At 52.9% G+C, this 27,901-nt stretch overlaps 2 protein-coding genes across 7 annotated transcripts; both read left to right on the top strand.

The window, feature by feature from the left end:
* On the top strand, positions 764-16,839 carry LMBR1L (limb development membrane protein 1 like). Of its 5 annotated transcripts, XM_013988249.2 has the most exons (17): positions 764-3,560; positions 6,624-6,708; positions 7,852-7,885; positions 8,913-9,052; positions 9,505-9,608; positions 10,121-10,247; positions 11,152-11,220; positions 11,358-11,422; positions 11,759-11,831; positions 11,916-11,999; positions 12,096-12,172; positions 13,860-13,937; positions 14,085-14,158; positions 14,615-14,705; positions 14,804-14,870; positions 15,884-16,045; positions 16,235-16,839. In XM_013988249.2, exons 1-17 carry the CDS (start codon positions 3,489-3,491, stop codon positions 16,300-16,302), a joined length of 1,470 nt encoding a protein of 489 aa, XP_013843703.1. In that variant the 5' UTR covers positions 764-3,488; the 3' UTR covers positions 16,303-16,839. The 5 variants fall into 5 exon arrangements, with proteins under 5 accessions (XP_013843703.1, XP_020947254.1, XP_020947255.1 ...); XM_021091595.1 differs by having other exon boundaries at positions 11,916-12,172; XM_021091596.1 differs by having other exon boundaries at positions 3,512-3,560; positions 6,624-7,947; positions 11,916-12,172.
* On the top strand, positions 18,779-23,865 carry DHH (desert hedgehog). 2 transcript variants are annotated; one of them, XM_005655550.1, is made up of 3 exons: positions 18,779-19,393; positions 22,075-22,336; positions 22,852-23,865. In XM_005655550.1, exons 1-3 carry the CDS (start codon positions 19,091-19,093, stop codon positions 23,475-23,477), a joined length of 1,191 nt encoding a protein of 396 aa, XP_005655607.1. In that variant the 5' UTR covers positions 18,779-19,090; the 3' UTR covers positions 23,478-23,865. The 2 variants fall into 2 exon arrangements, with proteins under 2 accessions (XP_005655607.1, XP_013843705.1); XM_013988251.1 differs by having other exon boundaries at positions 22,075-22,348.

The following is a 27,901-nucleotide window of genomic DNA, read 5'->3' as shown; positions in this document are numbered from 1 at the left end:
GTTGTCCAGATCTTCTGAGTTTTTGTTTGTTTGTTTTCTTTCTTTTTTGGCCACCCCATAGCATATGGAGTTCCTGGGCCAGGGATCAGATCTGAGCTGCAGTTGTAACCTATGACAATGCAGCTGTGGTAACACAGGATCCTTGAACCCACTGTGCTGAGCTGGGGACAGAACCTGTATCCTGGCACTATGGAGACTCTGCCAATCCCATGTGCCACAGCAGGAACTCCCAGATCGTCTATTTCTTCCATTTAACACACTGAAATGTGAATGTTTAAGGTGTCATCTCCTGATTTCTTTTTTTTTTAACTGCTGCACTGAACTTATGGAAGTTCCTGACTGGGAACTGCAACTGGGGCCTATGCCACAGCCATGGCAACACTGGATTCTTAACCCATTGAGCAAGGCCAGGGATTGAACCTCCATCCTCATAGAGACAATGTCGGGTCTTTAACCCACTGAGCCACAATGGGAACTCCCATCTCCTGATTTTTTTTTTAATCATAATTATTTTTTGGCTGCACCCCCCCTATGTCACAGTAACATCAGATCCAAGCTGTGTCTGCCACCTACCACATTTCACAGCAACGCCAGATCCTTAATCCACTGATCGATGCCGGGAATAGAACCTGCAACCTCATGGTTCCTAGTTGGATTCGTTTCCACGGCACCATGATGGGAAATCCCCCTCCTGATTTTTAAATATTTGCTCATCCTTGTTAAAAATTCAGTGAGCCAAACAAAACACAGCACATTTGACACAGCCAAGAGGCCAACATTTTATTACCCCTGAGGGCTTTGTAGGCTTACTTTAAGGCAGGTGAATTTTTTTTTTTTTTTTTTTTGTCTTTTTAGGACCACACTGGCTAGGGATTCAATCAGGGCTGTAGCCGCTGGCCTACACCGGAGCCACAGCAACTTGGGATCCAGGCTGAATCTGCAACCCACTACCACAGCTCACGGCAATGCTGGATCCCCAACCCACTGAGCAAGTCCAGGGATTGAACCGAGTCCTCGTGGATGCTAGTCGGGTTCGTTAACTGCTGAGACACGAAGGGAACTCCAAGGCAGGTGAATTTTAAGTGTAAATGGATTGCTTTAGAGGGGTTTTGAGCTGAGACAGATCAAATATATGTGTGTTTTAACAAGATCATTTAAAGTACTTTGAGTTCCTGTTGTGGCTCAGCAGAAACGAATTTGACTAGCATCCACGAGAACGCAGGTTTGATCCCTGGACTCAATCAGTGGGTTAAGGATCTGGCTTGCAGATGGCTTGCAGATGAGGCTCAGATCCCACATTCTTGTGGCTCTGGCGTAGGCCAGCTAAAGGGAAATCAGCTCTTCAGGTCCTCTCATTATCTTGCTACTATCAAAGACAAAGATATATACACACAAATACGTATATATATATACGCATACGTTTTTTTGTTTTGTTTTGCTTTGTTTTTTGCTGTGGTGTATGGCCACTTGATGTGGGATCTCATTCCCAGACCAGGGATTGAACTCAGGCCATAGCAGTGCAGCAGTGAATGTACCAAGTCTCAACCACCAGGCCACCAGGGAATTCCAAAGTTTATGCTTTTTATTTCCCAAGGTTCTACTGCAAATCACTGGGGAAAGAGAAAAGAGATAAAAGTAACTTGCCCAGCAGAAGTTACAAGAGCACAGAATTCAGTTGTTAATTCTGCCCCTGACTCTTGCTCAGATAGTAACGAGACTAACTAGCCTAGGCCTTTAGAATTGCACTCTTAGGAGTTCCCGTTGTGGCTCAGTGGTTAAGGAATCTGACTAGGAACCATGAGGTTGTGTGTTCGATCCCTGGCCTTGCTCCGTGGGTTAAGGATCTGGTGTTGCCATGAGCTATGGTGTAGGTTGCCGACTCGGCTTGGAAACCGCATTGCAGTGGCTCTGATGTAGGCCAGCGGCTACAGCTCTGATTAGACCCCTAGCCTGGGAACCTCCATATGTCACGGGAGCGGCCCAAGAAATGGCAAAAAAGACCAAAAAAATAAAATAATAAAATAAAATAAATTACCATTACTGTATTTCCCTGCAGGAAAAATTGCACTCTTATTCTTCAGTGGGGAGCGTTGTGAACTTAGTCCTTCTTTTGTGTTTCCATGTATTGCCTGCTACCTCCATTTTATTTATTTATTTATTTATTTATTTATTTATTTATTTATTGTCTTTTTGCCATTTTCTTGGGCCGCTCCCACGGCATATTGGGTGGTTCCCAAGCTAGGGGTTGAATTGGAACTGTAGCCTCCGGCCTACACCAGAGCCACAGCAACGCAGGATCCGGGCCGCGGCTGCAACCTACACCACAGCTCACGGCAACACCAGATCGTCAACCTTAACTCAGATCCTTAACTCACTGAGCAAGGCCAGGGATCGAACCTGCAACCTCATGGTTCCTAGTCGGATTCATTAAGCACTGAGCCACGACGGGAACTCCTCCCTCCATTTTAGAGGAAGGGTTTAATTCCATGAAGATGAGACTTCCCAAACAGTACATATATCAAGGTCACAGGAAGGTAACCTGCAACCCTTAGCTGTGTGACAACCTTTCACCATTTCTAATCTCTAAAATGCTAATCACAGTACCTTTCTCCAAGGGATGTTGTAATGGTAAAAGGAGTAGGTGGTCAGCTAATGTTTGACTCAGGATCCCCTGTGGGCGTTTCCTCACATTTTCAGATGGATGCCTCTGTAATTCTCTATCCAGTTTTCTTCAGTATTTGCTCTACAGCTCCCACAAAAAGTGACCGAGTGAAAACTCCTGGCGACAGAGCGTCCTTCACCCTCAAACACTTTCAGAAAATGCTTCTACGGGCTTTGGGTTACTGAGCAACAGTACCTTTCCGAACTCCCACGGTTCTCACACCCCGCCTGACGGGCCAGCTCCAAATGGCTCATTTAACCACGGTCACACTTAAAATCTTGGAGAGACTAAAATGCAGGAGTCGTCGCCTATCAGCTACGCGAGGCAAGGGACGGTTGCTTAGTTTTAGAATGAGTACCGGTAGGCCCCAAAGATGCACCTCCTTCCACCGGGCGAGCCTATCAGCGTTCCTCTAGCGAAGAGCGGCAGCTCTCGAGGAGCCAATGAGTTCCGCTTTCTGGAATGAACCCGCCCATCCGTTGTGGCGTCGCTTGGTCTCTGGTAAAACAGAACTGGGACCTGCGCTTCCTCTTAGCGTGCTTGTTGGCGGGTGTTTGCGTTGAAACAACACTGAAGCCGACCTTAAAGGGGAGGGAACAAAGAGGGGGAGCCGGGGCCCTTTAAAACAAGGCGCGCCGGTACCTGCCCCTTTAAGGGCGGGGCGGCCAGAAGACTGAATCTGAGCCCCAGATTACCCCGAGTTTCCGTCACAGGCTGCGAGGAAAGGCTTCTTCGCTGGGTCCGGGTGCTTGGCGGCGGCGGCTTCATCCCCGCTGGTCCTCCCCGGGCCCGGAGACACCCCCGCCCCAGTCATGCTGAGCAGAGTATGGAAGCAGCTGATTACGAAGTGCTATCCGTGCGAGAGCAGCTATTCCACGAGAGGGTCCGCGAGTGCATTGTGAGTGTGGGACCCGGGCAAAAAGGGTAGGACCAAGTAGGGGAGAAGCACGGGTGTCGCGGGAGAGGAAGAAGTTGGGGTTGGACCGTAACCACATGGGCTCAGGGCGCCAGCAGACCCTTCTTGGTCCAGGGACGAGCGACCAAAGGCCGCGGTCCGACCAGTGCTCTGGCTGGCGAACCCCGGATCGGGTCAGCTGGGTAGCTGCGCGATAAACAAAGCCTGTTGGTTTCCGTTCCTCCCATCTACACGCCCCTCCCCCTGCCCTCCCTCCCGTCCCCCATCCCCGCCGGTGTTCTGAGGGCGGGTCTTTCTGTGTCAGGGAGTCCGGTGAGTCTGCTGATTTTAGTCGCATTGTCCGAGGGAGAGGGGGTTTGACTGGGGGAGGGCTTATTTGCGTTTAATCCCTTTAACTCGAATGATGATTTGGGGAAGGGATAACGACAAGGGGACTTTGGTGAGTTTCTCACTTTAGAAGGAAGGACTTTGCTTGGGGTGGATTCTACTCTGTAGAGATAGAGAACAGCTAAATTGTCCCCTTCGTTTCCTCCTCCTTATTGGTGTTTATTAGAAACCCTGCAAGCAGAGGTTCCTAGCTTCCCAGCCACGGAGGGGTTGCCCCCCAGTGCTTCAGAGGGCACTTGGCTGCTTTCCTTACTCCCTCACTGCCACCTAGAGTAACAGCTGAAACTGCCACACAGCAAGGGACTCCTCACTTCTGGGCCAAGGGCACCCAGGGGAGCTTAGGGAGTTGCATCTTTCTCAGGCCTGCTCGGAACTCTTATCTGTCGCCTTTCTTCCCCATCGCCTTCCTCAGAGCTCCGCAGGGTAGCCCTCACCCCCAAATACTAAAGGGAATAGGAAAGGTTTAGAAGAATAGAAGTGTCAGTGAATGGGAGGACCCACTGATGGGTCAGCCTTCATTTTTCTCAGAGGGGCTTCTAGTCTGCCCTAGGCAGCCTCAGATTGGAGGAGGGCTAAAGTGAGCCACAGTCACTGACTAGGTCCCCCCTTTTCTGTGAGGACTGAAGAGTCGAGAGTGTATCAGTCCGTGTGTGGAGCTCCAGATCTTGCTTTCAAGAAGGCTTCCTTGTGTGTTCCTTAGTGGAGGGTTCCACATGGTGGAGCTGGGCAAATTGTGGAGACACGCCCAGGCCTTGAGACAATGTAGAGCCAGAGGCCCACATTCCTAGAGAACAGGGAGGAATAAGACCTTGGACAGAGAAGCAGCCTCCTGGATGTCTCCCCTATCCTTTAGTCCCATTAGCTGAGGATATAGTGCTGGCCAAGGGCAGCCCGAAGGCTTCTGATACCTCCCCCACCTGGCTCCAATCCCCTGCTCCAGAAAATGACCTAGCCTCTGCTGGAACTGCTTGGAACTCCAGCCTGACCTTTTGAGCCCTCCCACCTTCCTGGCTATTACGCAAGCCTGAGGCAGAGCACTTGGCAATAAAATCTGGCACTTATAATCTGGGCAACTCATTCAACTCTATTTCTCTAAAGTTAAAAGGTACAATTTTGTCCTAGACCATGGTTCTCCTGAGGTCTATGGCTTCTGTCCTTACATAGATAACTATATACAGATTCCCCATAGGGTCAGCCCCTCTTGGGGACTGGAGGTCCCATGAGACTGCCTTCTTGACCTGCTTCAAACCAATAACAACATCTCAAGACTCTCGGGTCCTGGTTGTGGAGCTGAGCTGACCAGTGGCTCCTCCCCTGGGCAATAGCAGCTTACTTGGGGTGGGGTAGGGATGCACACGTGTGTAGAATAACATGGCCGAATAACTGTCCATTGGAGGACTAGTCACCTAGGAGTATGGGACAGGTCCTGAGAGGCCAGCCCTGGAAGTCACTTGAGGTAGGGACCAGGGGTTGATAGCCTTTAAAGGGGCTGATGCCAGCTCTAGAAACTTTATAGATGTGGGCCCCAATTAAAGCCTACTGTCATGGGCAGAACACTAAAGGAGACTCTGCTTAGGCCTTGAGCAGATGTGATATTTCAGGGCCCCTAAATAAACGGAGGAGAAGCTCTGACTTGGTCTAGGAACATGATTTCTTTTTCTTTTTTCTTTCTTTTTTTTTCTGCTGTTTGGGGCTGCACCCACGGCATATGGGAGTTCCCAGGCTAGGAGGTCAAATCGGAGCCACAGCTTCCAGCCTATACCATGGCCAGAGCAACACTAGATCTGAACGTCTTCAACCCACACCACAGCTCATGGCAACACTGGATCCTTAACCCACTGAGTGAGGCCAGGGATCGAACCCACATCCTCATGGATACTAGTCGGATTCGTTACTGCTGAGCCACAAGGGGAACTCCAGGAACATGATTTCTGCTTGTTCTCTCCTGGAGCTTGGATCAGCGTGGGAGTGGCAGGAGAGGGAGTGGAGTGCCAGGACAACGTGGACATCACCTCCTTGCCCTCAAACCTGCTTCCTTTTCCAATAATGTGCTAGCAGTAAAGCCCCTATGGTTCTGTGGCCTGTTCCAGGTGTGTGTATATGTGCTCCTCCAGGAGTTTTCTGCCCGTTTACCAACCAGGGTTCAGTCAAAGCTATTTTCTTTTCTTTTTTGTCTTTTTAGGGCCGCACCCATAGCTTATGGAAGTTCCCAGGCTAGGGGTCGAATCGGAGCTGTGGCCGCTGGCCTATGCCCCAGCCACACTAATGCCAGATCTGAGCAGAGTCTGTGACCTGTACCTCAGTTCATGGCAATGCCGGATCCTTAACCCACTGAGCGAGGCCAGAAATCGAACCTGCATCCTCATGGATACCAGTCAGATTTGTTTCCGCTGAGCTACAATGGGAACTCCAAAGCTGTTTTCTTCCAGGAAAAAAAAAATCCTTGAAGAGCTGGATGCGATGCTCTTTCCCCACGTACACGGGACAGCCCCATCTTGTGCTTCTTAGAGGCCCCTGAGGCCTTGACTAGAAGGAAGCACTGGAGAGAAAGATGGAGCTTAGTTTTGGAGAAGTGTCCTGTGGAATTAACAGAGAGCCCTTGGGGCTGTGGAATGTGCTGGGATTACAGCTTCTCATCTCACTCACGCTCTGCCACAGATCTCAACGCTTCTGTTTGCGACACTCTACATCCTCTGCCACATCGCCCTGACTCGCTTCAAGAAGCCTGCTGAGTTCACCACAGGTACCTGTGACTGCCCTCCCTTCTGCTTGCCTTCTGCCAGTGTTGCTGGTGCCATGGCGCCCGCGTCAGGGGAAGAGGCCCTCTGGTGCCTGCTGGGAAAGAAGAGGTGGCTGTTCTGGAGCCTCTCCTGCCTCCCCTCCTCCACAGGCAGTGGAGAGTCTCAATGGAAGTGCCCTCAGCTAATGACGCCACTGGACAAGTCACGTAACTTTTATGGCCCTCAGTTTCATCCTCTGAGTCTAATGAGCCTAACAATCTCAACCCAGCCATCATCACTGTGTAGACCGCATATGAGGGCTGATGTGAAAGCTCTCTGTGAACCTAAGCGCAGCTTCAGGGTGAATTGTTATCAAGGGCTCAGGCTCTGTCATCTTCTTTTTTTTTTTTTTGGCCACACCTGTTGCATGCGGAGGTTCCTGGGCCAGGGATCAAACCTGTACCACAGCAGCAACCCGAGCCACAGCAGTGACCTGCTGAGCCACCAGGGAAGTCCAAGCTCTGTCGTCTTCACTCCGAGTGCTCCGACACCCAGGACCAGAGACCTCCCTGACCACTGGGGACCCAGGACCTGGTGATAGTGGCCTTTCTCTTTGTAGAAAATTCAGATGAAAGCTTTCTGCAGGCATTGTGTCGTTGGGGGCACATACTTGTCCCAGTTCTCACTCCAGCCTGTCCAGATCTTCCTGTCCTGGCCTGAACCTTTCTTCCCCTCTAACAGCTTTCATGAGCCCCCAGCCAAGAAGGCAGCTACTCCTCGGTGTGATTCCCCTGGGGACTTTCTCTGTGATTCTCTCCCCTGTCCTACCTCCCTTCCCCTTGCTGTACCCAGCCACTGACATAACCAATCTCACAGAAAGAGGAATCTGTGGTGGAGGAAATCTGGGGAAGGAGGGAAGTGGGGGAATTTCTGGTCCTTACTCTCTCCACCTGGGACCTGTGGTCTTTAAGCTGCCACTCTGGCCAGAGACTAGGCGGTGAGGTTCATAGTGTGAGCTTCCTAGAGCCTCCTGCCCGGCTCTGCCTCGGTGGGCCCAGGCCCTTCTTTCAGGGGACAGGGAGGGAGCAGGAGGGCACACTGCAACACAAGTGGCTCCCAGAGCTGCCACTGATGGCCTGCCTCTTCCCCATGCCTCTCTCTCACAGTGGATGATGAAGATGCCACAGTCAACAAGATTGCGTGAGTGTCACTGCCTTTAGAAGCTGGGATCTGGTGAGGCCCTGGGGCTGGAGGAGAGTGAGGTATCAGACAGTGAAGGGAGAGTTTCCGCTTCCGCCTCATTTCTGGCTTCTTCTGGCTTCACCCCATCTTGGGGACTCTTGGAAAAGCTGCTCTTCCTGTCTCCCTGGTTAGGCCAGGAGCTTGTCTACTGCAGGCCTGAGTCACCAGAAATGGCTCTGGCTTGGCTTCAACTCTCAGCAGCCAAGGGGGGGAATGGGGGTGGGCGTGGAGGTGGGGATGCAGACCAGTGGAAACGGCAGGGGATGGAGAAGGTGGAACCCCTGAGCGTAGGGCATGCTTGGTTCTGAGAGGGTGGCCCCTACTCTAAGCTGTTATTATTCACTAGCACCTATAGAGAAAAATACAGGGATGACCCCTCTAGGTCAACAGACAACAGATTAGAAGAAGGCAATCCCTGCTCCCCGCCCCCATCATGGACCAACAAGATAAGTGTCCCTTCTTTTGAGCTGATGCAGCCCAGGGCACAGGCCTTGGCTATGACGCTGGGTTTCAGCTCCCCCGTTCCTCCCTTTGTATTAGTGCCTCCCTTCTGCAGGGCACAGGCATAGGGGGTGCCCCTGCTCTGTCCAGGCTGAGGAAGGCAAGCTCAGACATCCACATCCCTGAGCTGAGTGGAGACGAGAAGTCAGGCCCCTTAGCTTGGCATCATGTGTAGCACACCCTGTAGACATGTGCAGGAGGACACATTCCTGGGGACAGTCTGGGCAAGTGACAGGGCAGGTGACCAGGTTCCCATGAGTGCCTGAGGGATGCTCACCCATGTGCCAAGGCTTCTCTGGAGGTAAGGGCTAAGGTGGGAATACAGTGGGTAGAGCCTCAGCTGGATGGCTCCTTTCCTGAGCCTGTCACTGCTACGACTGGCTCTAGGGGAGGTCACAGATGCCCACAGGGATGAATGGGGTGTCTTGGGCCCAAAGAAGTGAGTGTCTGAACCAAGCAGGGGCACTGCCTCTTCTCTGCCCAGGCTCGAGCTGTGCACCTTCACCCTGGCAGTCGCTCTGGGTGCTGTCCTGCTCCTGCCCTTTTCCATCATCAGCAATGAGGTGCTGCTCTCACTGCCTCGAAACTACTACATCCAGTGGCTCAACGGCTCCCTCATCCATGGTACGTGGCTCCTGGTTGCAGCGGAGGGTGGGGTGAGGAGCAGATAGCGTCAGACAGATGCTGGTGGCCTGGGGCTCATCAGTCATATATCATCTCATCTCTCCCGCCTTCCATGTCCTTGGCCAGTCCCCAGGGAATTGGAAGCCCCGTCTTTTTTTCTTCTTTTTTATGGCTGCACCTATGACCTACAGAAGTTCTCGGACTAGGGGTCAAATTGGAGCTGCAGCTAAGGCCTACTAGGGACAACAGCCACAGCTCAAGGATCCACACCATATCTGGAACCTATGTTGCAGCTTGCAACAATGCTGGATCCTTAACCTACTGAGGGAGGCCAGGGATCGAACCCACATCCTCACGGAGACTAAGTCAGGTCCTTAACCTGTGCACCACAAGGGGAACTCCCCAGGAACCCCCTCTTAATGACTACCTCTGCTTTTCCTTTTTTGCTCTAGGCCTCTGGAACCTGGTATTTCTCTTCTCCAACTTGTCCCTCATCTTCCTCATGCCTTTTGCATACTTCTTCACTGAGTCTGAGGGCTTCGCTGGCTCCAGAAAGGTAAGTAAGGAGTGTACCAATCAACGCAGGAGGGAAACAATTCCACTCAGATGGTTCAACTGAAAAGATCTTAATGAGGGAGTTCCCGTTGTGGCTCAGCAGAAACAAATCTGACTAGCATCCATGAGGATGCAGGTTCGATCCCTGGCCTTGCTCAGTGGGTTAAGGATCCAGCATGGCCATGAGCTATGGTGCCAGTCACAGATGTGGCTCAAATCCTGTGTGGCTGTGGCTGTGGCTGTGGCGTAGGCCAGCAGCTGCAGCTTCAATTCAACCCTTAGCCTGGGAACCTCCATATGCTGGGGTGTGGCCCTAAAAAGAAAAAAAGAAAAGAAACAAAAGGAATATCCAGTATAGGGAACGACCTCAGATTGTGGGTGGCTTAGCAGAATAAGAGGGAAAAGCCCCCCACTCCCTCCTGAACCCAGTCCTCTGTAGTTCCTCAGCCAAGTTGGCATCTCTGACGTCTCCTTCCCCACACTGCCCTGCTCACCTATTGCCTCTTCCTCTAGGGTGTCCTGGCCCGGGTCTACGAGACGGTGGTGATGTTGATTCTTCTCACTCTGCTGGTGCTGGGCATGGTGTGGGTGGCATCAGCCATTGTGGACAACGACAAGGCCAGCAGGGAGTCCCTCTATGGTGAGCAGGCCAGCTTCCTCCCCTCCCCTCCCTCCAGTAAGCCGATGCAATGATTAGAAAAAATGAGTCAGTTGAAATTGGGGGAGTTCCTGCTGTGGCTCAGAGGGTTACAAACCTGACTAGTATCCGTGAGGGTGCAGGTTCGATCCCTGGCCTTGCTCAGTGGATTAGGGCTCTGGCATTGCCACGAGCTGTGCTGTAGGTCGGAGAGGCAACCCGAATTCCGAGTTGCTATGGCTGTGGTTACACCAGCAGCTGCAGCTCCGATTTAACCCCTAGCCTGGGAACTTTCATATGCCACACATGCAGCCCTAAAAAAAAAAAAAAGGAAAGAAATTGGGAGATTTCCCATTAATATCAAGAGTTCTGGCTTTGCTGGACAAAGTTGAGGATCTGGCAGCATTAGGCCCCAGTGACTTGGACCACTTAGTGGTTATGTCCTTTACTTATTTACTTATTTATTTTTAGGGTCGTTCCTGCAGCATATGGAAGTTCCAGGGAAAGGGGTCGAATTGGAGCTGCAGCTGCTGGCCTATACCACAGCCATATCAATGCCAGATGCGAGCCACATCTGTGACCAATGCCATAGCTTGCTGCAATGCTGGATCCTTAACCCACTGAGCGAGGCCAGGGATCAAACCCACATCCTCCTAGATGCCACTCGGGTTCATTATCACTGAGCTACAACAGGAACTGCAAGGTGGTCTTTAGACAGGGCTTAGGACCTCCAGTTTGCTATAGCCCCTGCTGCCCACTCTTCTGCTGGCCAGCTGTCGTCATCTGCATTGCTCGCCTAACCTCTGTAGGCTTTTGTGTTGTGCCCTCGCATAGTCTCCAAGGCCCGTCAGCCCCCAGCAAGCAGGAGGAGAGAGGTGGACTGATGTTTTTCTCCTTTTGCCTTTAGACTTCTGGGAGTACTACCTCCCCTACCTCTACTCCTGCATCTCCTTCCTTGGGGTGCTGCTCCTCCTGGGTGAGTGTCCAGGGCCTGGGAAGGAAAGAGTAACATCCTTGGGCCAGAGCACCCAGGGTGGGGGAGGGAATAGAGGGGCAGGCAGGGGAAGCAATGGAGAGCAGGGTCTGGCAAGTGACTGGCTCCTGTCCCCACAGTGTGTACTCCGCTAGGTCTCGCCCGCATGTTCTCCGTCACTGGGAAGCTGCTGGTCAAGCCCCGGGTACGTAGTGCTCCTTGTCCAGGATGAGCTTCCTGCAGAGCTGGAGCCAAACAATGAAGCAAGGGCCACAGTTGTGCAGTGCACACCTTGCAGAGGGCCACAGCCTTTGCTGGCTCCTGTGTCCTTCACCACCATCATCTGGAGCTGGTCACCAGATATACAGAGCAGAACGCAAGGCCATAGGGGGGGACTGGATAAAGTCGCTGGCCACAGGGTGGTCAACGAGGGCGGGGGAAGGAATAGGACACTGGAACCCCGAGATGAGCGGTGTTCTTCTGGTGCCCTTGGGATCAGGGAGCCTCTAACAGTCAGTCCCTCCCTTTCCCCTGCCCCCAGCTGCTAGAGGACCTGGAGGAGCAGCTGCACTGCTCAGCCTTTGAGGAGGCAGCTTTGACCCGCAGGATTTGCAGTGAGTTGCAGTTCTTCCCAGTTGGGAGGGTGGGCGTGGCCTGGCTGCAGGACTAGGAGACTGACCCATCTTCTCTGCCCTCAGATCCCACCTCCTGCTGGCTGCCCTTGGACATGGAGCTGCTGCACAGACAGGTCCTGGCTCTGCAGACACAGAGGGTCCTGCTGGGTATGGGGGTTGGTAGGGATTGGGATGCCTGGGTTTCCCCAAGGAGAGTGGCCCCTCATTCCAGGCCCTTGCTAACAGCTTCCCATCCCTGTACAGAGAAGCGGCGGAAGGCTTCAGCCTGGCAGCGGAACCTGGGCTATCCCCTGGCCATGCTGTGCTTGCTGATACTGACGGTGTGTATACCAGCCGTGGGAAGCGGGATGGGAAGCAGTAGCCCCTTGAGTACTTTAGGTCTTCCCAGGGAGGAGGGAGCAGATGCTAGGACCAGGCTATTATCAATAATAGTAGTTGCTGGGAGTTCCCATTGTGGCTCAGCAGAAATGAATCTGACCAGGAAACATGAGGTTGCAGGTTCGATCTCTGGCCTCACTCAGGGGGTTAAGGATCTGGCATTGCCTTGAGCTGTGGTATAGGTGCAGACACGGCTTGGATCCTCTGTTGCTGTGGCTGTGGTGTAGGCCAGCAGCTGTAGCTCCCATTTGACCCCTAGCCTGGGAACCTCCATATGCCTCGGTGTGGCCCTAAAAAATGAAAAAAAAAAAGTAGTTGCTAGGACTTCCCATTGTGGCTTAGCAAGTTAAGAACCTGACTAGTATCCATGAGGATGCAGGTTCGATCCCTGGCCCCACTCAGTAGGTTAAGGATCTGGCATTGCCGTAAGCTGTGGTGTAGGTCACAGACGCGGTTTGGATCCAGCATTGATGTGGCTGTGGCATGGGCCAGCAGCTACAGCTCTGATTCAACCCCTAACCTTGAAATTTCCATATGCCATGGTGCAGTCCTAAAAAGACAAAATAATAGTAATAGTAGTAATAACGATAATAACGATAGTATTTGCTGGAGTTCCCTGCAGCCTAGCGGGTTAAGGATCTGGCATTGTCACTACTGTGGCATGTGTTTGATCCCTGGCCTGGGAACACAGGCATGGTCAAAAAGTAAAAGTAATAGTAGTTGCCTTTCACTGAGTGCCTACTTTCTGTCCCCATTTTGTAGATGAAGAAACAGAGGAGTTAAGAAGTTTGCCCAAGGCCACACAGGGCCTAAGTAGTTATATGCAGGTTTGCTCTGGGGTGCAAATAAGGGTTGAAATACAATCCATTCCCCCCACTTGCCACATCCTGGAATTTGGAATAAGTCTTAGTCTGGAAGAAGAGGTATATTTTTCTTTTTTTTTTGTCTTTTGTCTTTTGAGGGCCACACCTGCAGCATATGGAGGTTCCCAGGCTAGGAGTCTAATCGGAGCTGTAGCTGCCAGCCTATGCCAGAGCCACAGCAACTCAGGATCTGAGCCTTGTCTGCAACCTACACCACAGCTCACGGCAATGCCAGATCCTAACCTGCTGAGCGAGGCCAGGGATCGAACCCACGTCCTCACGGATGCTAGTTAGGTTCGCCAACCACTGAGCCGTGGGGAACTCCAAAAGAGGTATATTTTTCTGTTCCGCTTTTTTGCAGTCCTTCCATCTGGAGAGGGTGCATCTTATAATACTCTTAAAGGTGCTCTGTTACTAGCATCAGTCTTGAGGAAGCCCCACACAGCTAATTGGAAACTGAAAAGGCTGAACCAGAGTATCTGCTCCTTTTTTTTTTTTTTTTTTGCTGCCCCATGGCATATGGAGTTCCTAGGCCAGGGATCAGATCTGAGAGCCACAGTTTCAACCTATGCCGCAGCCGCAGCCACGCAGGATCCTTTAACCCACTGTGCCAGGCTAGGGATCGAACCTACATCCCAGTGCTCCAGAGACACTGTGGATACCATTGCACCACAGCAGGGAGCTCCAGGGAGTCTGCTCTTAACATTCAACTCTGAATACAGCTGTGGGCTGGGCAGGGCCGGGAGTCTGACATTGCCTCACACAGGGCCTGTCTGTGCTCATCGTGGCCATCCACATCCTGGAGCTGCTCATCGATGAGGCTGCCATGCCCCGGGGCATGCAGGTACTGGGCTGCCCTCCCACCGTATCTTTTGGGGAGGTCCTAAGAAAGGCTGTGTAAGCGGGCAGAAGCTGAAGCCAGAGGGGAGGCTGGGCACTGGCAGTGTTGATGGTGGGGCGAGCTGCACAGTGACACTGCTTCATCTCTCAGGGTGCCTCCCTGGGCCAGGTCTCCTTCTCCAAGCTGGGCTCCTTTGGTGCCGTCATTCAGGTTGTACTCATCTTGTATCCTTCTTGAAACCCATCAAACCCATCTCCTCTGGGACGCTGGGCAGACCTACAGTGGAAGTGATGGGAGAGGGAATAGGACTTTGCCAACCTGGGATTCAGAAGAAGGAAAAGACTTGATTAGAGGAGTTTCCATTGTGGCTCATCAGATTAAGAACCTGACATGGTGTCCTTGAGGGTGCAAGTTCAATCCCTGGCCTCAGTCAGTGGGTTAAGGATTCGGCATTGCCGTGGCTGTGGCGTAGGCTGGCAGCTGCAGCTCCGATTCAGCTCCTAGCCTGGGAACTTCCATGTGCTGCTAGTGGGGTCCTAAAAAGCAAAAAAACCCACAAACAAATTAAAAAAAAAAAAAGACTTGATGAGAAAGGAAGCCTGGGGGAAAGAGGTTGGTTCCGATCTGGATGAGGCATTGATCCTGGCGAGGGGGCCAGTTCTTCCCTAACCCACTGGCAGTTACCTGATGGTGTCCTCGGTCGTGGGATTCTACAGCTCTCCACTCTTCCGGGGACTGCGGCCCAGATGGCACGACACAGCCATGACGCAGGTAGCTGGGCTGGAGTAGAGGCAGCTCCTGGGCATGCCTGGGCACCAGCTGCTGGCAGGTCTGCTACCCTCAGCTCCCTTTTTCTCACCCCCACCCAGATCATTGGGAACTGTGTTTGTCTCCTGGTCCTAAGCTCAGCTCTTCCTGTCTTCTCTCGAACCCTGGGTAAGTAGCAAGAGGAGGTAAGGGTATTGGCTTTTTGTGCGTGCCTCCCGGAACTCAGCAGGCACTTTATATTTTTCTTGCTCTCTGTGATTCCCACCCAAACCTATGAGGAGGTATTATCTCCATTGTACAGATGGAGAAACTGGGGCTCTATGAACCAGTAAGCTGTTACTTCAAAGCTCATACTTTTCCCATTTGCTACATCCCACAGCCTCCACCTTTACTTCATTTTCTCAGTGGAGAAGCACCACTCTCCCCCAGATCTTCCTTTGGGGTGGGTCGTCTAATAAACATTCTAATTTTATTTTTTTTTTTTTTTTGTCTTTTTGCCATTTCTTGGGCTGCTCCCACGGCATATGGAAGTTCCCAGGCTAGGGGTAGAATCGGAGCTGTAGCCGCTGGCCTATACCACAGCTCACAGCAACGCCGGATCTGTAACCCACTGAGCAAAGCCAGGGATTGAACCCAAGTCCTCATGGATGCTAGTCAGATTCGTTAAGCACTGAGCCATGATGGGAACTCCCATATTCTCTACTTTAGAGTTGAAGAAACTGAGGCACAGATATTTAAGGAATTTGCCCCAGATCACACAGTTAGGCAGGAGGGAGTTCAGATGTGAACCAAAGCAGCCTGATCAGAACTTTTAGCCTCCCCACTGCTCTGTCTACTGAAAAAACACTTGGCAACCAGCTTGTAGGTTCCTAGCCCAGGAACATGTAGCAGGCCCAGGGAGCTCCTCAGAATACCTGGAGCCAGACAGGACCCACCTTGGAGGAAAAGAGGCCTAACTCTGGAAAGGAAGTTGGAGCAAGCCTAGCCCCTGACACTTTTCTTCGGCAGCCCTGACCTGTCCCTGAGTCAGCAGAGCTTGGAAGGTGGGAATAATTTAATAATCAGAAGCCAACCTACTAGTTGCAGTGTGAGATGTGGCCACTAAGAGGCAGCAGAAAGCTGGGCTCTGAGCCAGGGAAGGGTTGGGGAGCCCACCTCGCATCCTGGCCTTTGTACTTCAGGGCTCACTCGCTTTGACCTGCTGGGTGACTTTGGACGCTTCAACTGGTTGGGCAACTTCTACATCGTGTTCCTCTACAATGCAGCCTTCGCAGGCCTCACCACTCTCTGTCTGGTGAAGACCTTCACTGCAGCTGTGCGGGCAGAGCTGATCCGGGCCTTTGGTGAGAGGGAGTGGGGGCGAGGCTGGTGGGGTGGTCGTACGGTAGAGCCCTCTGGAACAGTGGTCATCCCCAAGCAGGGGAGCTGGCACGCTCTCTGCTTGGTTTGTAACATACCTCATCCATCCATTCGTATCCCTGAGGACTGAACCTATGCCCTGCTTTTGACTGCCTACCCCACCTCTTCCCCAGGGCTGGACAGACTACCGTTGCCTGTCTCCGGTTTTCCCCGAGCATCTAGGAAGACCCAACACCAGTGACCTCCAGCGGAGGGTGGGAGGGAGAAAACTGGACACTGCCATATGCTGCCCAGGCCTGGAGGGGCGCCCAGGGGTGGGTGGCCCTCAGGACCTGGAATCTGAGAGGGTGGGTGGCAGAGGGGAGCTGAGCCGTCTGCACTGTTGCATAATCTGAGCCAGAGTTTGGGACCAGGCCCCCCTGCTTTTCCAGATTTAACTGTGGGCCCCAGCATGGGGTGGGGCTGGGTGACGGGGTCTGGCTCCTGGTCCCAAATCCGTTTACACATCCATCTGCTGCCTCACTGCTGTTCCGGGCTATGCCCATTGCTATGTTTACATGATTTGATGTGCAATAGGGTGGGGTGGGGGCAGGGGAGGGACTGAGCCAGGAGCAGACTTGGGAGGCAGATTGTCTCCCTTGCCTCTGGCCCAGCAGAACCTAAGCACTGTGCTATCCTGGAGGGGCTGCGGACCACCGGAGAGACGAGGGCATAGGGAGGAAGAGACCACAACCATCAGCAATAAAGTTGATCCCAGGGTTTGCTTTGTTTTTTCAAAGGGCCTGTCTCGTGTCTGTGTGAACAGCTTTGCTCCCCCAAAGTCCTGAGTCTACAGAGAGAAGCAGAGGGGTCCTGCCCTCCCTCCTTCCCCTTCCCCTCCATCCGAGTTCTCAGTGGCTCTTGGGGACTTGGATCTGGTGTTAGGCAGTAGGAAGCTCCTCCTTCCTTAGCCCTGCTTAAGGTGGCTGGTCACCTGACTCTGCCTTATGCCCAGGCCTTATTTCTGTGCCTTGGTTATTGGGGGTAGGTGGGGGCAGGAATAGGGTAACCTCCTCCTATACGCCCTCTCCCCCCACCAGCCCTTTCTTCCCTTACTTGCCTATTGGATGTGGAGTAAAAGAATTGGCTGCCTAGCCAGGGTTTATGATTCCTACCTCAGAGAAGAACCTAACTCCATCTTTCCAGAGGCTTTCAGTGCCTTGAATACGCTGCAAGTCCCCCACCAACCGCTCATGATTATGCAGATTGTGTACTGCAAAACTTCTAGAAGCATCATTCACCATTCACCATTCTCCTCACTCTAAGTATAGTTACTATGACTGTTTTCTTACAATTGGCAGTCGGATGTCTTGAGGAAGGGCTGCTTTTTAAAAATGGACACAAAGCTGGAGTTCCCATTGTGGCTCAGTGATTAACGAACCCGACTAGCATCCATGAGGATTTGGGTTTGACTCCTGGTCTTGCTCAGTGGGTTAAGGATCTGGCGTTGTGCCATGAGCTGTGGTGTAGGTTGTGAGCTGTGGTGTAGGTCACAGGCGTGGCTCAGATCCCAAGTTGCTGTGGCTCTGGTGTAGGCCGGGGGCTACAGCTCCTATTTGACCCCTAGCCTGGGAACCTCCAAAGGCCACAGGTACCGCCCTAAAAGACAAAAAAAAAACAAAAAACAAAAAAAACACAAAGCTGTGAGTGCTAGCCGTGGAGCTGAACGAAGAGTGAGTACGAAATAACCAAAAACAACAACAAAAAAAGTGTAGTTGTCACAAATACCTGCTGAGCACCCTACTGTTGGTTAGGCTTCCAACCATGGGGATACGCGATAAGTTTGTGTTTTAGAATTGCTTTGTCTAGTAAGGATGACAGATAATTCCAAATTCCTTACCCTAAAGGATGGCAGTTAATCTCAAAGAAACACAGAGGTCCAGTGTTGGGACATTGGGGAAGGCTTAAAGAAAGGTTTCTAAATGATAGTAGATTAGTGGGTCAAGCCTTACAGGCTCAGAACCTCTGAGATGAGACCTAAATGGCTGGGAGCAGACCCTCAGGAGGTCCAGAGAGGGAGAAAGACAGGTGCCTAGATAGAAGGCAAAGGGAAGTGATCATTTACCTGTTAGAGACTACAACTTTATCCACTGTCTTCCACCAACTTCCAAACAAAAAGTTGGGTGTCTGGCAAGGATAAGAGAGGGGACAAAAGTTTGAAGTCCTTAACCAGACTGTAACTATGAAGCTCTATTCCTGATTCTGGGGAAGCTCCCAGCCAAGACTGCAAAGCTACCAGGGAAAATGGTCCGCTGATACCCACCCCTTCCAGTCCTGTTTTCTACTAAGGAGGAGAGATGGAATTGGGGGAGGACCACAGAGAAAGAAGGCGTCCAGGTGTATACCCAAAGAGCTTGGCTGGCCTTGGGCAGAAGTTGGATCCCATACCTCTTAGAAGATAGCAGAGGACCTGGCCTGCCAGGGTAGGCTTGGGGAGAGCAAAGATCCAATTCAAGTATCCGAAGGGGGTGGTTTGGTGCCACGGCTTAGACGTAGAAGGATGCTGATCCATCCTGGCAGCCAAGGGCTGCAAAGCTGCTAGAATTTCCTAGGCAGGTGCCTGCCTGGTTCCCAGGATGGGACACACTTGAAACGGACCAGCGGTGACCTACTAGAGCCCCCGCCCGGGTGGGAGGGGGCGGGACGGCCCTGGGAGAAGGGCGGGGGGCGGGGCCAGGGGCCACTTAAGGCGGAGCCGCGGGCTTTCTGGCAGCGCCGGAGCCAGGCGGCAGAGCCCGGCAGGGTTGGCACTTACCCACGACCCCCTTTCCCTGCTATGATGACCCATCAGTAGCAGGTTACAGACCCCCGCCCCCGGGGTATGTAGGCAGAGCTAGCGGCAGCCAGGTGCGCAGAGCCACCAGATCTCTAGGGCACTCTAGGGGCAGCTCTGCCTGCTGCGCTCTCTTGGTGCCTGGGGGAAATGCCCAACTGACGGGCGAGCTGGTGAGGACGAAAACATACCCTTTTGGCCCAAGTCCGCTGCATCCATGGCACTGCCGGCCAGTTTGGTGCCCCTGTGCTGCTTGGCACTTCTGGCGCTGCCGGCCCAGAGCTGCGGCCCGGGCCGGGGGCCGGTTGGCCGGCGCCGCTACGTGCGCAAGCAGCTCGTGCCGCTGCTCTACAAGCAATTTGTGCCTAGCGTGCCCGAGCGGACCCTGGGCGCCAGTGGGCCGGCCGAGGGAAGGGTGACAAGGGGCTCTGAGCGCTTCCGGGACCTGGTGCCTAACTACAACCCCGACATCATCTTCAAGGATGAGGAGAACAGTGGTGCAGACCGCCTGATGACCGAGGTAAGGGGGACCTCTCCCCACCTGCTCCAGGGCACCGTCAACTTCTCTGCTCTCCCACGGCAACCCTGGAGGGTGGACTGGGCTTCCTCTCTAGAGACCTTGATCTAAAGGACCTCCACCCCACCCCCACGCCCCCCCAAAAACCCACCTTTGCTGGCTGGACTGAGTGATCAGGAGGGATCCCAGCAGGGAGAGGCTAGGATGGGGAGGGGGAGGAGGGACTAGTGAGAGTGAAGCTGGGAGAGACCAGGAGGGCGGGGAAAGGAGGATGGCGGCAGGCGAGACGGGAAATGGCTGAGGCGTGGACCGGGGGTCAGCTACCGAGCCAGGCAGGAAGGGCTGGGGTGAGCTGGGGGCCAGGAGCTGGCTAGGCAGCCGACAGAAAGCCTTATCCTTAGCCTGGCTCCCGACCTGATTGTGTTAAAGCTCTGTGTGCCAAAGAGACTGAAGGGGCTGGGAAAGGGGTGGCCAAGGGTCAAGTCGTCAGGCCATCTACCTGGGGATGGGCTGGGCAGGAATTGTCTTTGGCATGGGGGAGGCATCCTAGAGTCCAAAGGACTGTCTTGGAAAGCCATCCTTGATGGGAAGAACAGATGAGCCCACCTGAGAATCAAAGTGTTCCTGTGTCCCTCAAACTCAGTTTAGCTCAGAGGCTCTCCTTGGAAGTAAAGGGTTAGGATGTGCTCAACTGCCATGCATGGAGCATCTGCTGCAGACCAGAGCCTAATCAGCCTGGGATGAGGTGAGAAGGACCACCTCTGGATGCGGATCCCAAACGTTAGAGTTGGAAGGAAACTTGGAGATCACATGCTTCCACCCCCTACCTCCCAGTTTGCATCTGCAAGCTAGGCCCCAGGAGGAAAAGCGATTGAATCAAAGACTTAAAACTAATTAGTGGCATGGCTGGAACTAGAATTCAGAACTCCTGATTCTAAGTCCTATACACTTTCCATTACACCACCTAATTGTGTATGGAGTGGGGAGGTGGGGGGAGAGGGAGGGGTACGGATTTCCTCTGATTAACTGCCGTAGTTTTCCAGGTTACTTTGTTAGGAAAACCTGTCCAGGGGAGACAGAATTCCTTCTTGTTCCTGCCCTGAAGCCTTCCTCTTACCCAGAGAGCGAGATCAGGAAGGGGATACTCCTTCCCTCCTTGGTCATGGAATATCATGGCCCTTTCCTCTGGTTGCCACCTGCAGCAGAAAGGACAGAACAAGGGATAATCCCAGAAGAGGCTCTGACAGGCCTGGGAACCCCCTCCGTCCTGCTTATCTCCCACACCCTGGCTGCAAAAGGCCTCCATTGAGTTGGCTCTGCACTGGGCTGCTGCCCCCGCAGGTCAAGGCCTCAGGGCCTCCTTAGGGGACAAAACGACAAAAAGTTGGAAGGAGTCACCACTTTTCCTGTCTCCCCCCCTCCCCTCCTCTCCCACCCTGCGGAGGTGTTAGAAGACTTGGGAAGAAGGGCAGGGGGAAAAATGTCCTCTGGCAGTTAGGAGAAAACCAAGTCCAAGGTGAGAGGTCGGAGCGGAGAGAAGAAAAGGAAGCTGTCCTCTCTGTTCCTCCTCCCGCGAGGTTCGTGCTGTGGTGCGCGCCAAGGTCTCCGGCTCCCAGACTGGAGCGGCCGAGATAACCGCGGTCTCACTCCCCCGGTGCCGGCTTCCAGCCGCTGCTGCTTTTCCTTCTCTCCACTCCCACCCTGCAGGGGGCCCCCCAGATCCGCGCGAGGGCAGCTCCCGTTATTCTCAGGTGCTACTCCCACGCCTTTCCGCGCTGCCTCTGGAGCAGGGACGGAGAGATGGGGGTCTCCCAGGGCTGGCAGAGCCTGAGTTGAAACTGGGAGGGCTGGCCGCGCTGGGGGAGGGGACCTGGCGGGCCGGAGCAGGGATGGGGGGCGCGGCTTTCTGCCCTTTCCTCTCCCTGCGCCGGGGCGGCTGAAAAGCGCCTTTGTGGATGGAGCTGCTGAGTCCGCTTCTCCCGGCGCGTCCCGGGCCGAGGCCCGGGATTCTCGCTCGGTTAAGTCATCCCGGAGAATGGCCATTGTACTGCGCGCAGCCCCCGCCACCCCAACCCTTTTTCCAGCCGCCTTGATCCCGCACGGCTTCGCTTGGGCACCTCTGTGGGGGGGCACTCGCACCACGAAGGGGTTAATGCTAGGGGCCGAAAGGAGGAGGAGGAAGGAAGGAAGGAAGCGATGCCCGGTGCCAGGGAAGGCAATGAAACAAAAGATGAATCAGGCAGAGGGAGGGCAGCCGGGGCTTGGGGCGGGGGCCAGACTAAAACAGGGGCTCCTGTCGGGGAGCTAGGCTGCTCGACCCCTCCCTGACCAAGCTTCCACCCGATCTCTCCACTCTTGCCCTCTCCCAGGTTGAGCAGAGGTCCCTGAACAACTAAGGTTGAGGGCAGGCATTAAAAGTGGGGGGGAGGGGGGAGGACTAGGTTTAGGAGATCCCTCTCAATCTCAGGGGTGACCCCACAGCTCTCCAGCGACGTTCTGGAAAGAGAGTGGAGATTGGCGACTACACCTACTCAGAGTCTCACTTCTGGACACTCAAAATCCAGGAGGCATTGGAGTGGGGTCCGGAACGCAAAGAAGAATCGACCCTGCCCCGTCCAGGTCGCTTTTGCCCCCATGGTGGTGGTAGGGGTAGGGAGGAGACTGACTACTTTATTCCTCACCAGCGGTGTAAGGAGCGGGTAAACGCACTGGCCATTGCGGTGATGAACATGTGGCCTGGAGTACGCCTACGGGTGACCGAAGGCTGGGACGAGGACGGCCACCACGCTCAGGACTCACTGCACTACGAAGGCCGTGCCTTGGACATCACCACGTCCGACCGCGACCGCAATAAGTATGGGTTGCTGGCGCGCCTGGCAGTGGAAGCCGGCTTCGACTGGGTCTACTACGAGTCCCGCAACCACGTCCACGTGTCGGTCAAAGCCGGTACAGTAGAGGGTGGGTGGTGAGGTCCCTCCGGGAAAGTGAGGCTGCACAGCCCTGTTGCGACCATAGGGGAGACCAAGGGGGCGTTAGCGGTGTAAATCACCCTTCCATTTCTGCCCAGGTTGGGACCAGATCCGTGGAAACTTGCCTGTTGTCCCGGGACTAGTGAGGTCTGCCCTGATTTTTGACTCCTCTTTAAAAAATCTGTACTAAGAGGAGTTCCCATTGTGGCTCAGTAGTAACCAACCCCACTAGCATCCATGAGCACGCGGGTTCAATCCCTGGCCTCGCTCAGTGGGTTAAAGGATCCAGCATTCCCGTGAGCTATGGGCTTGGCTCTGGCGTTGCTGTGGCTGTGGTGTAGGCTGGCGGCTACAGCTCCAATTCGACCCCTAGCCTGGGAACTTCCGTATGCTGGCGGTTGCGGCCCTAAAAGACCAAAAAAGAAAAAAAAAGTACTAAGGTTCTGGAACCGCTGGTCTTTATTCAATCCTCTTTCTGCTTGTTTCAAACAGATAACTCACTGGCTGTCAGGGCAGGCGGCTGCTTTCCGGGAAATGCCACAGTGCGCCTGCGGAGCGGCGAGAGGAAAGGGCTGCGGGAACTGCATCGTGGAGACTGGGTGCTGGCGGCAGACGCCGCAGGCCGGGTGGTGCCCACGCCGGTGCTGCTCTTCCTGGACCGGGACTTGCAGCGCCGGGCCTCTTTCGTGGCTGTGGAGACCGAGCGGCCTCCGCGCAAGCTGTTGCTCACGCCGTGGCACCTAGTGTTCGCCGCTCGAGGGCCAGCGCCCGCGCCAGGCGACTTTGCACCAGTATTCGCGCGCCGGCTGCGCGCGGGGGACTCGGTGCTGGCGCCAGGTGGGGACGCGCTTCGGCCGGCGCGCGTGGCCCGCGTGGCGCGAGAGGAAGCCGTGGGCGTGTTCGCGCCGCTCACAGCGCACGGGACGCTGCTGGTCAACGACGTTCTGGCCTCGTGCTATGCGGTTCTGGAGAGTCACCAATGGGCGCATCGCGCCTTTGCTCCTTTGCGCCTGCTGCACGCGCTGGGGGCACTGCTTCCGGGCGGGGCTGTCCAGCCGACTGGCATGCATTGGTACTCTCGGTTCCTCTATCGTTTGGCAGAGGAGCTGCTGGACTGAGCGCTCCAGGCATGGAAACCTCGAGGCGCCCGCCTAAACGGGGGCGTGCAGGCCGAGACCTGGGGTTGTGGACTGGGAGGGAGGGAGGGATGAGGAGAAAAATGGATGCGATGGTTTAGGGGTCACCTCTAACTGAGAGGTTGGGTCCTAGGTCGGTGGGGTTGATGATGGGTACTCCTTGACGGGGACTATTTTGCCTCTTCTGCCCCAGTGCCTCAGCCCCACCCGATTATTTTATTTTATTTTCTATTTATAAATTGTAATATAATGACCTACTTGCCCAGCCTGGCAAGATGAGGAGCTGGGGCACAGCGTTAACACTGTCTGACACAGGAGCCAATCTGACATTTTCCTACAGGTGGGCTAATAAAGGGAAAACTTCCAGGAATTTATTGGGAAATCTCTCTCTTCAGATGGTGATTTACCTCCAGACTGGAGGTGGGGGAAGGGGACCATACCTTACTTCCCATCCTCCCCTCCTTCCCCAGCAGGTCATCCTGCCCTGTTTCCTCCTCTCAGAGGAAATCCCAATCCATTAGCAACAGAGACCAAAAGAGTCTGCCCTTTTCTAGACTGTTAGAGCTTTCTCTCATTCTACCCACACGTTTGCATATCTTTGCATATCGACTGTTGGAGGGACCAGGGTTATCCAAAGAACGAGAAAACCCAAATGCATCCTTTCTCTGTTCCTAGGGGCTCCAGAGATGGCTCAGACCTATGTAGGTACTGATAGTTAAAGAATTCTGACCCCAGAGTTACCTGGTGGTACAGTAGGTTAAAGGATCCCACATTGTCACTGCTGTTTCTCAGGTCACTGCTGTGGATCCAGTTTGATCCCTGGCCCTGGAACTTATGCACACCATGGGCGCAGCCAAAAAAATAAATCTGGCCCCCAATTGTTATCCTGCAGTCCTGGTCCCTCCCTCAAGAATCACCCTAGCCCCCATCCTACTCTGGGGTTGAGATTCTACATGAAACAGATTTTTTTTTTTGGGGGGGGGAGACTGTCACTGGACCAACTGATGACCCATGGGAATCCCTAGCTAATTCGTAACTGACAGCGCCCCCCACCTTGATCAAGAGAAAAAAACGTGGGCCAGGAGCTGGAACCTATCCTTCCTGATGCACAGAGAACACCTCCAGCCCAAGTGTATGAGGGTGGAGGTGGGGGATAGGTTCCCCAAGCAAGAGCACATCGGAATTACAACCTGAGCCAGGGATCAAACTTGAGCCATGGCAGTGACTACACCAGATCCTCAACTTGCTGAGCCAGCAAGGAACTCCTGAGCTCCCCCCTTTTTTTTCTGAGTCCCCTTCTTGATCACCTATCCTAGCCGTTTCTACTGACTTTCTCCATTGTTCCCCTCTCTCCTCTCCCATTATTGATGGCTCTGCTTTCCTGGTCTGGGTGTTTCTGGAAACTTTGAGTTCCAATGCAGAAGACACCTGAAATCCAGGCAGGCAGGTGTCCCTCAGGAAGTTGGATTGCACTGGAAGGAGAGTGTCTGGAGCCTGGTGGATGGTGGGAGGTTGGTGGTACCACCAGGAGCCCACCCTTCCTTGCAGCAGCTGTGCTCCTCCTGGGCTGAGTCTCTGCTATACACTGCCCTCTAGTGGCCTTCAGGATCAGTTCCCTTCCAGGTTAAAGGAAAGGGAACTAAATACTACACAGATGGGTGGATTGGATCTGGGCAAAGGAGTCTTTTTCCAGGAGGCAAGAGAGGGCTTGATAAGCAACCAGGGTGGAGCCACAAGGGTCAGGGGCTGGTGAGGAGCCCACCTGCCTCTTGTTGAAAATCCTTCCAAACCTGGCACTTGTGCATCTTTTGTGCCTGGTTTAGCTCTGTGCTCCTGGAAGCTGGAGGTAATACTTGTAGCTGATCTGCAGCCCAGACTTCCATGCATGTCCACGTTGTCCACTCATCTCCTTCACCCTTGTGACCTTTTGAGTTCTGCGTCTGGAGGTGAAAGCATACTTAAGGTTCCAGATCATGCTTGATAAAGCTAACATTTGGAAGCAGGCTAAATTTACCTTCAGTGTCCTTCCACCTCGACTTCCCTCAGTCCACACCAGGTGCAAGTTACCAGCACCTTCCTCCTTTCCTGATTTCAGAAACACTCCAAGCCATGAACCTTTCCTCCTTCCTTTCTAAACCTGCTCCTCCCTCACTCTCTCAGATCCTGATGCCTTCTTGTCATGTCACTCCAGGTGATGACTAGTCGGATAAACTAACTAGTATTTCTATGTTGATGGGCTCCCTGTTTTTATTACCCTTCCCAGGTAGGGTAGTAAAGACCTGCTGAAAATAAGGCCTTAGGGAGTTCCTGTTATGGCTCAGCAGTATCAAACCTGACTACTATCCATGTGGAGGTGGGTTCAATCTCTGGCCTCACTCAGTGGGTTAAGGATCTGGCCTTGCTATGGGCTGTGGTGTAGGTCACAGATGAAGCTCAGTTCTGGCGTTGCTGTGGCTGTGGCGTAGGCCAGCAGCTGCAGCTCTGATTTAACTCATAGCCTGGGAATTTCCACATGCTGCGGGTACGGCTCTAAAAAGGCAAAAAAAAAAAAAAAGAAAGAAAGAAAAGAAAAGAAGGTTTTAAACCATAAAACTGTAACGGTGCTGATTGCTAGGACCTTAATAAGTTGGGCAGGGAAATATTTGGTGTCAAGAAGAGCTAACCAGCATCCCTTAAACTACATCTTGTAGACTAATTCCTAGGCCTGAGGCTCACCTCTCAAATCCGACTTCCATCCCTCCTTATTCTTGTCTTCTTGAGGCCCTCCCCCCCCCAAAAAAAATCCATTATCTTCCCTCAAGCCACAAAGAGCACCATCTCTATGATGATGGCCAGGAAGGATGTTCACTTGGCCGCACAACAACTCCAAATGCAACACGCCTTCTCATCAACCAAATCGGCAATGAGGATTAGGGAAAGGGCATGGCCTGGAAGTCAGGAAGACCTGGAGATAATGATTCCTACGGGATCATTGACAATATCCGTTATATGCCCATCTATGCCCAGTGTGGACAGACACTCAGTAATTTTTTTTTCTTTTTTGTCTTTTTAGGGCTGTACTTGGGCCTGTGGAGGTTCCCAGGCTAGGGGTCGAATGGGAGCTGTAGCCATTGGCCTACGCCACAGCCACAGCAATGCCAGATCCCAGCTGTGTTTGCAACCTACACCACAGCTCATGGCAATGCTGGATCCTTTAACCCACTGAGAGAGGCTAGGGATCGAACCTGTGTCCTCATGGATACTGGTCAGATTCCATTTCCGCTGAGCCACAGTGGGAACTCCTCAGTAAATGTTTTGTATGCTCTGCACCCATTTCTCACTGCCGTTGCCACTTTCTGCTTCTCTCCTTACCATTCCACTAGAAGAAGCATTATCAATAGTTTCCAAACTTTTGAGGGGTTATGTTCCTCTTATAATTGTTTTATTTCATGACTCCATTCTTCAGAAGGTGCTGTATGACAGATCTGGGTTTGCTTTAGAATAAAAGTATAATTAGAAATGCCCTTGTGGCTCAGTGTGTTAAGGACCTGGCATTGTCCCTGCAGTGGCTCTGGTTACTGCAGTGGCATGGGTTCGATCCCTGGCCCAGGAAACTCTGCCTGTTTCAAGTGCAGCCAAAAAAAGAAAAAAAGTAATCTTGTTTTGAGAATTTACAGAACATTTTGTAATAATCCTGGGAAGACCTCTCTGCATATGGAGAAACTGGAATTGAGAACCATTGCTTCAAGGTTCAGGTGACCTTTTTATTGCCCAGAATTCAGATTTTTCTCCCCTTCCCTTCTTCAAGCAGGATTTATTGAACATCTACAGTGTAGCACTGTATTGGGCTCTGAAAAACACATACATGAAAATTAAGAAAGAGCTTCCTAAAGGTATAAGATGGTTAAAAACCAAAGCAACATTGTTGCTTAAGCAAGATGAGTTGAATGGGCAGCAAATGTCATATTTGTACTCAGAAGGCCTTATGGAGAAAGTTGGGCCTAAATAGGACGTTGCAGCATGTGTAGGTGGAGGAGACTAGAAGTGGCATTCAGGGCAGAAGGAACCCCATGAACAAGGCCTTGGAATCTGGGATGAAGCTGGGCAGGCTGGTTAGGGCAGGAGATTGGAAAGTATAACCATAAGATAGCTAATGTTTCTTGAGAACTTGCTACAGGCCAGGCTCTGTTTTAGCACTTTACATGCGTTCTCATTTAGTCCTCACAAGAACCTTATGAGATCATATTACAGGTGAGGGATCTGGGGCAGGAATAAGGAGAACTAAGACTGCCTCTATGGATGGGGGCACGTCCTATGGTTCCTGAGGCTGGATCTGATTCTTTCTCATTCCCTTCATTGAGTCTCTAGTAAATCTAGCTTTCTTTCTTTCTTTTTTTTTTCTTTTGGTCTTTTTAGGGCCTCACTCG

The sequence above is a fragment of the Sus scrofa genome, chromosome 5 (assembly GCF_000003025.6).
Source record: "Sus scrofa isolate TJ Tabasco breed Duroc chromosome 5, Sscrofa11.1, whole genome shotgun sequence".
NCBI lineage: Eukaryota > Metazoa > Chordata > Mammalia > Artiodactyla > Suidae > Sus > Sus scrofa.
This window is presented reverse-complemented; position numbering and strand designations above follow the sequence as displayed.

Bases quoted from the DNA above. Each gene is read 5' to 3' on its own strand.
- LMBR1L (XM_021091595.1), top strand. From the start codon at position 3,489: ATGGAAGCAGCTGATTACGAAGTGCTATCCGTGCGAGAGCAGCTATTC. The intron at 11,221-11,357 runs GTGAGTGTCCAG...CTGTCCCCACAG, and splicing joins TGGGGTGCTGCTCCTCCTGG to TGTGTACTCCGCTAGGTCTC. The intron at 11,832-11,915 runs GTGAGTTGCAGT...CTCTGCCCTCAG, and splicing joins TTTGACCCGCAGGATTTGCA to ATCCCACCTCCTGCTGGCTG.
- DHH (XM_013988251.1), top strand. From the start codon at position 19,091: ATGGCACTGCCGGCCAGTTTGGTGCCCCTGTGCTGCTTGGCACTTCTG. The intron at 19,394-22,074 runs GTAAGGGGGACC...ATTCCTCACCAG, and splicing joins CAGACCGCCTGATGACCGAG to CGGTGTAAGGAGCGGGTAAA. The intron at 22,349-22,851 runs GTGGGTGGTGAG...TGTTTCAAACAG, and splicing joins CAAAGCCGGTACAGTAGAGG to ATAACTCACTGGCTGTCAGG.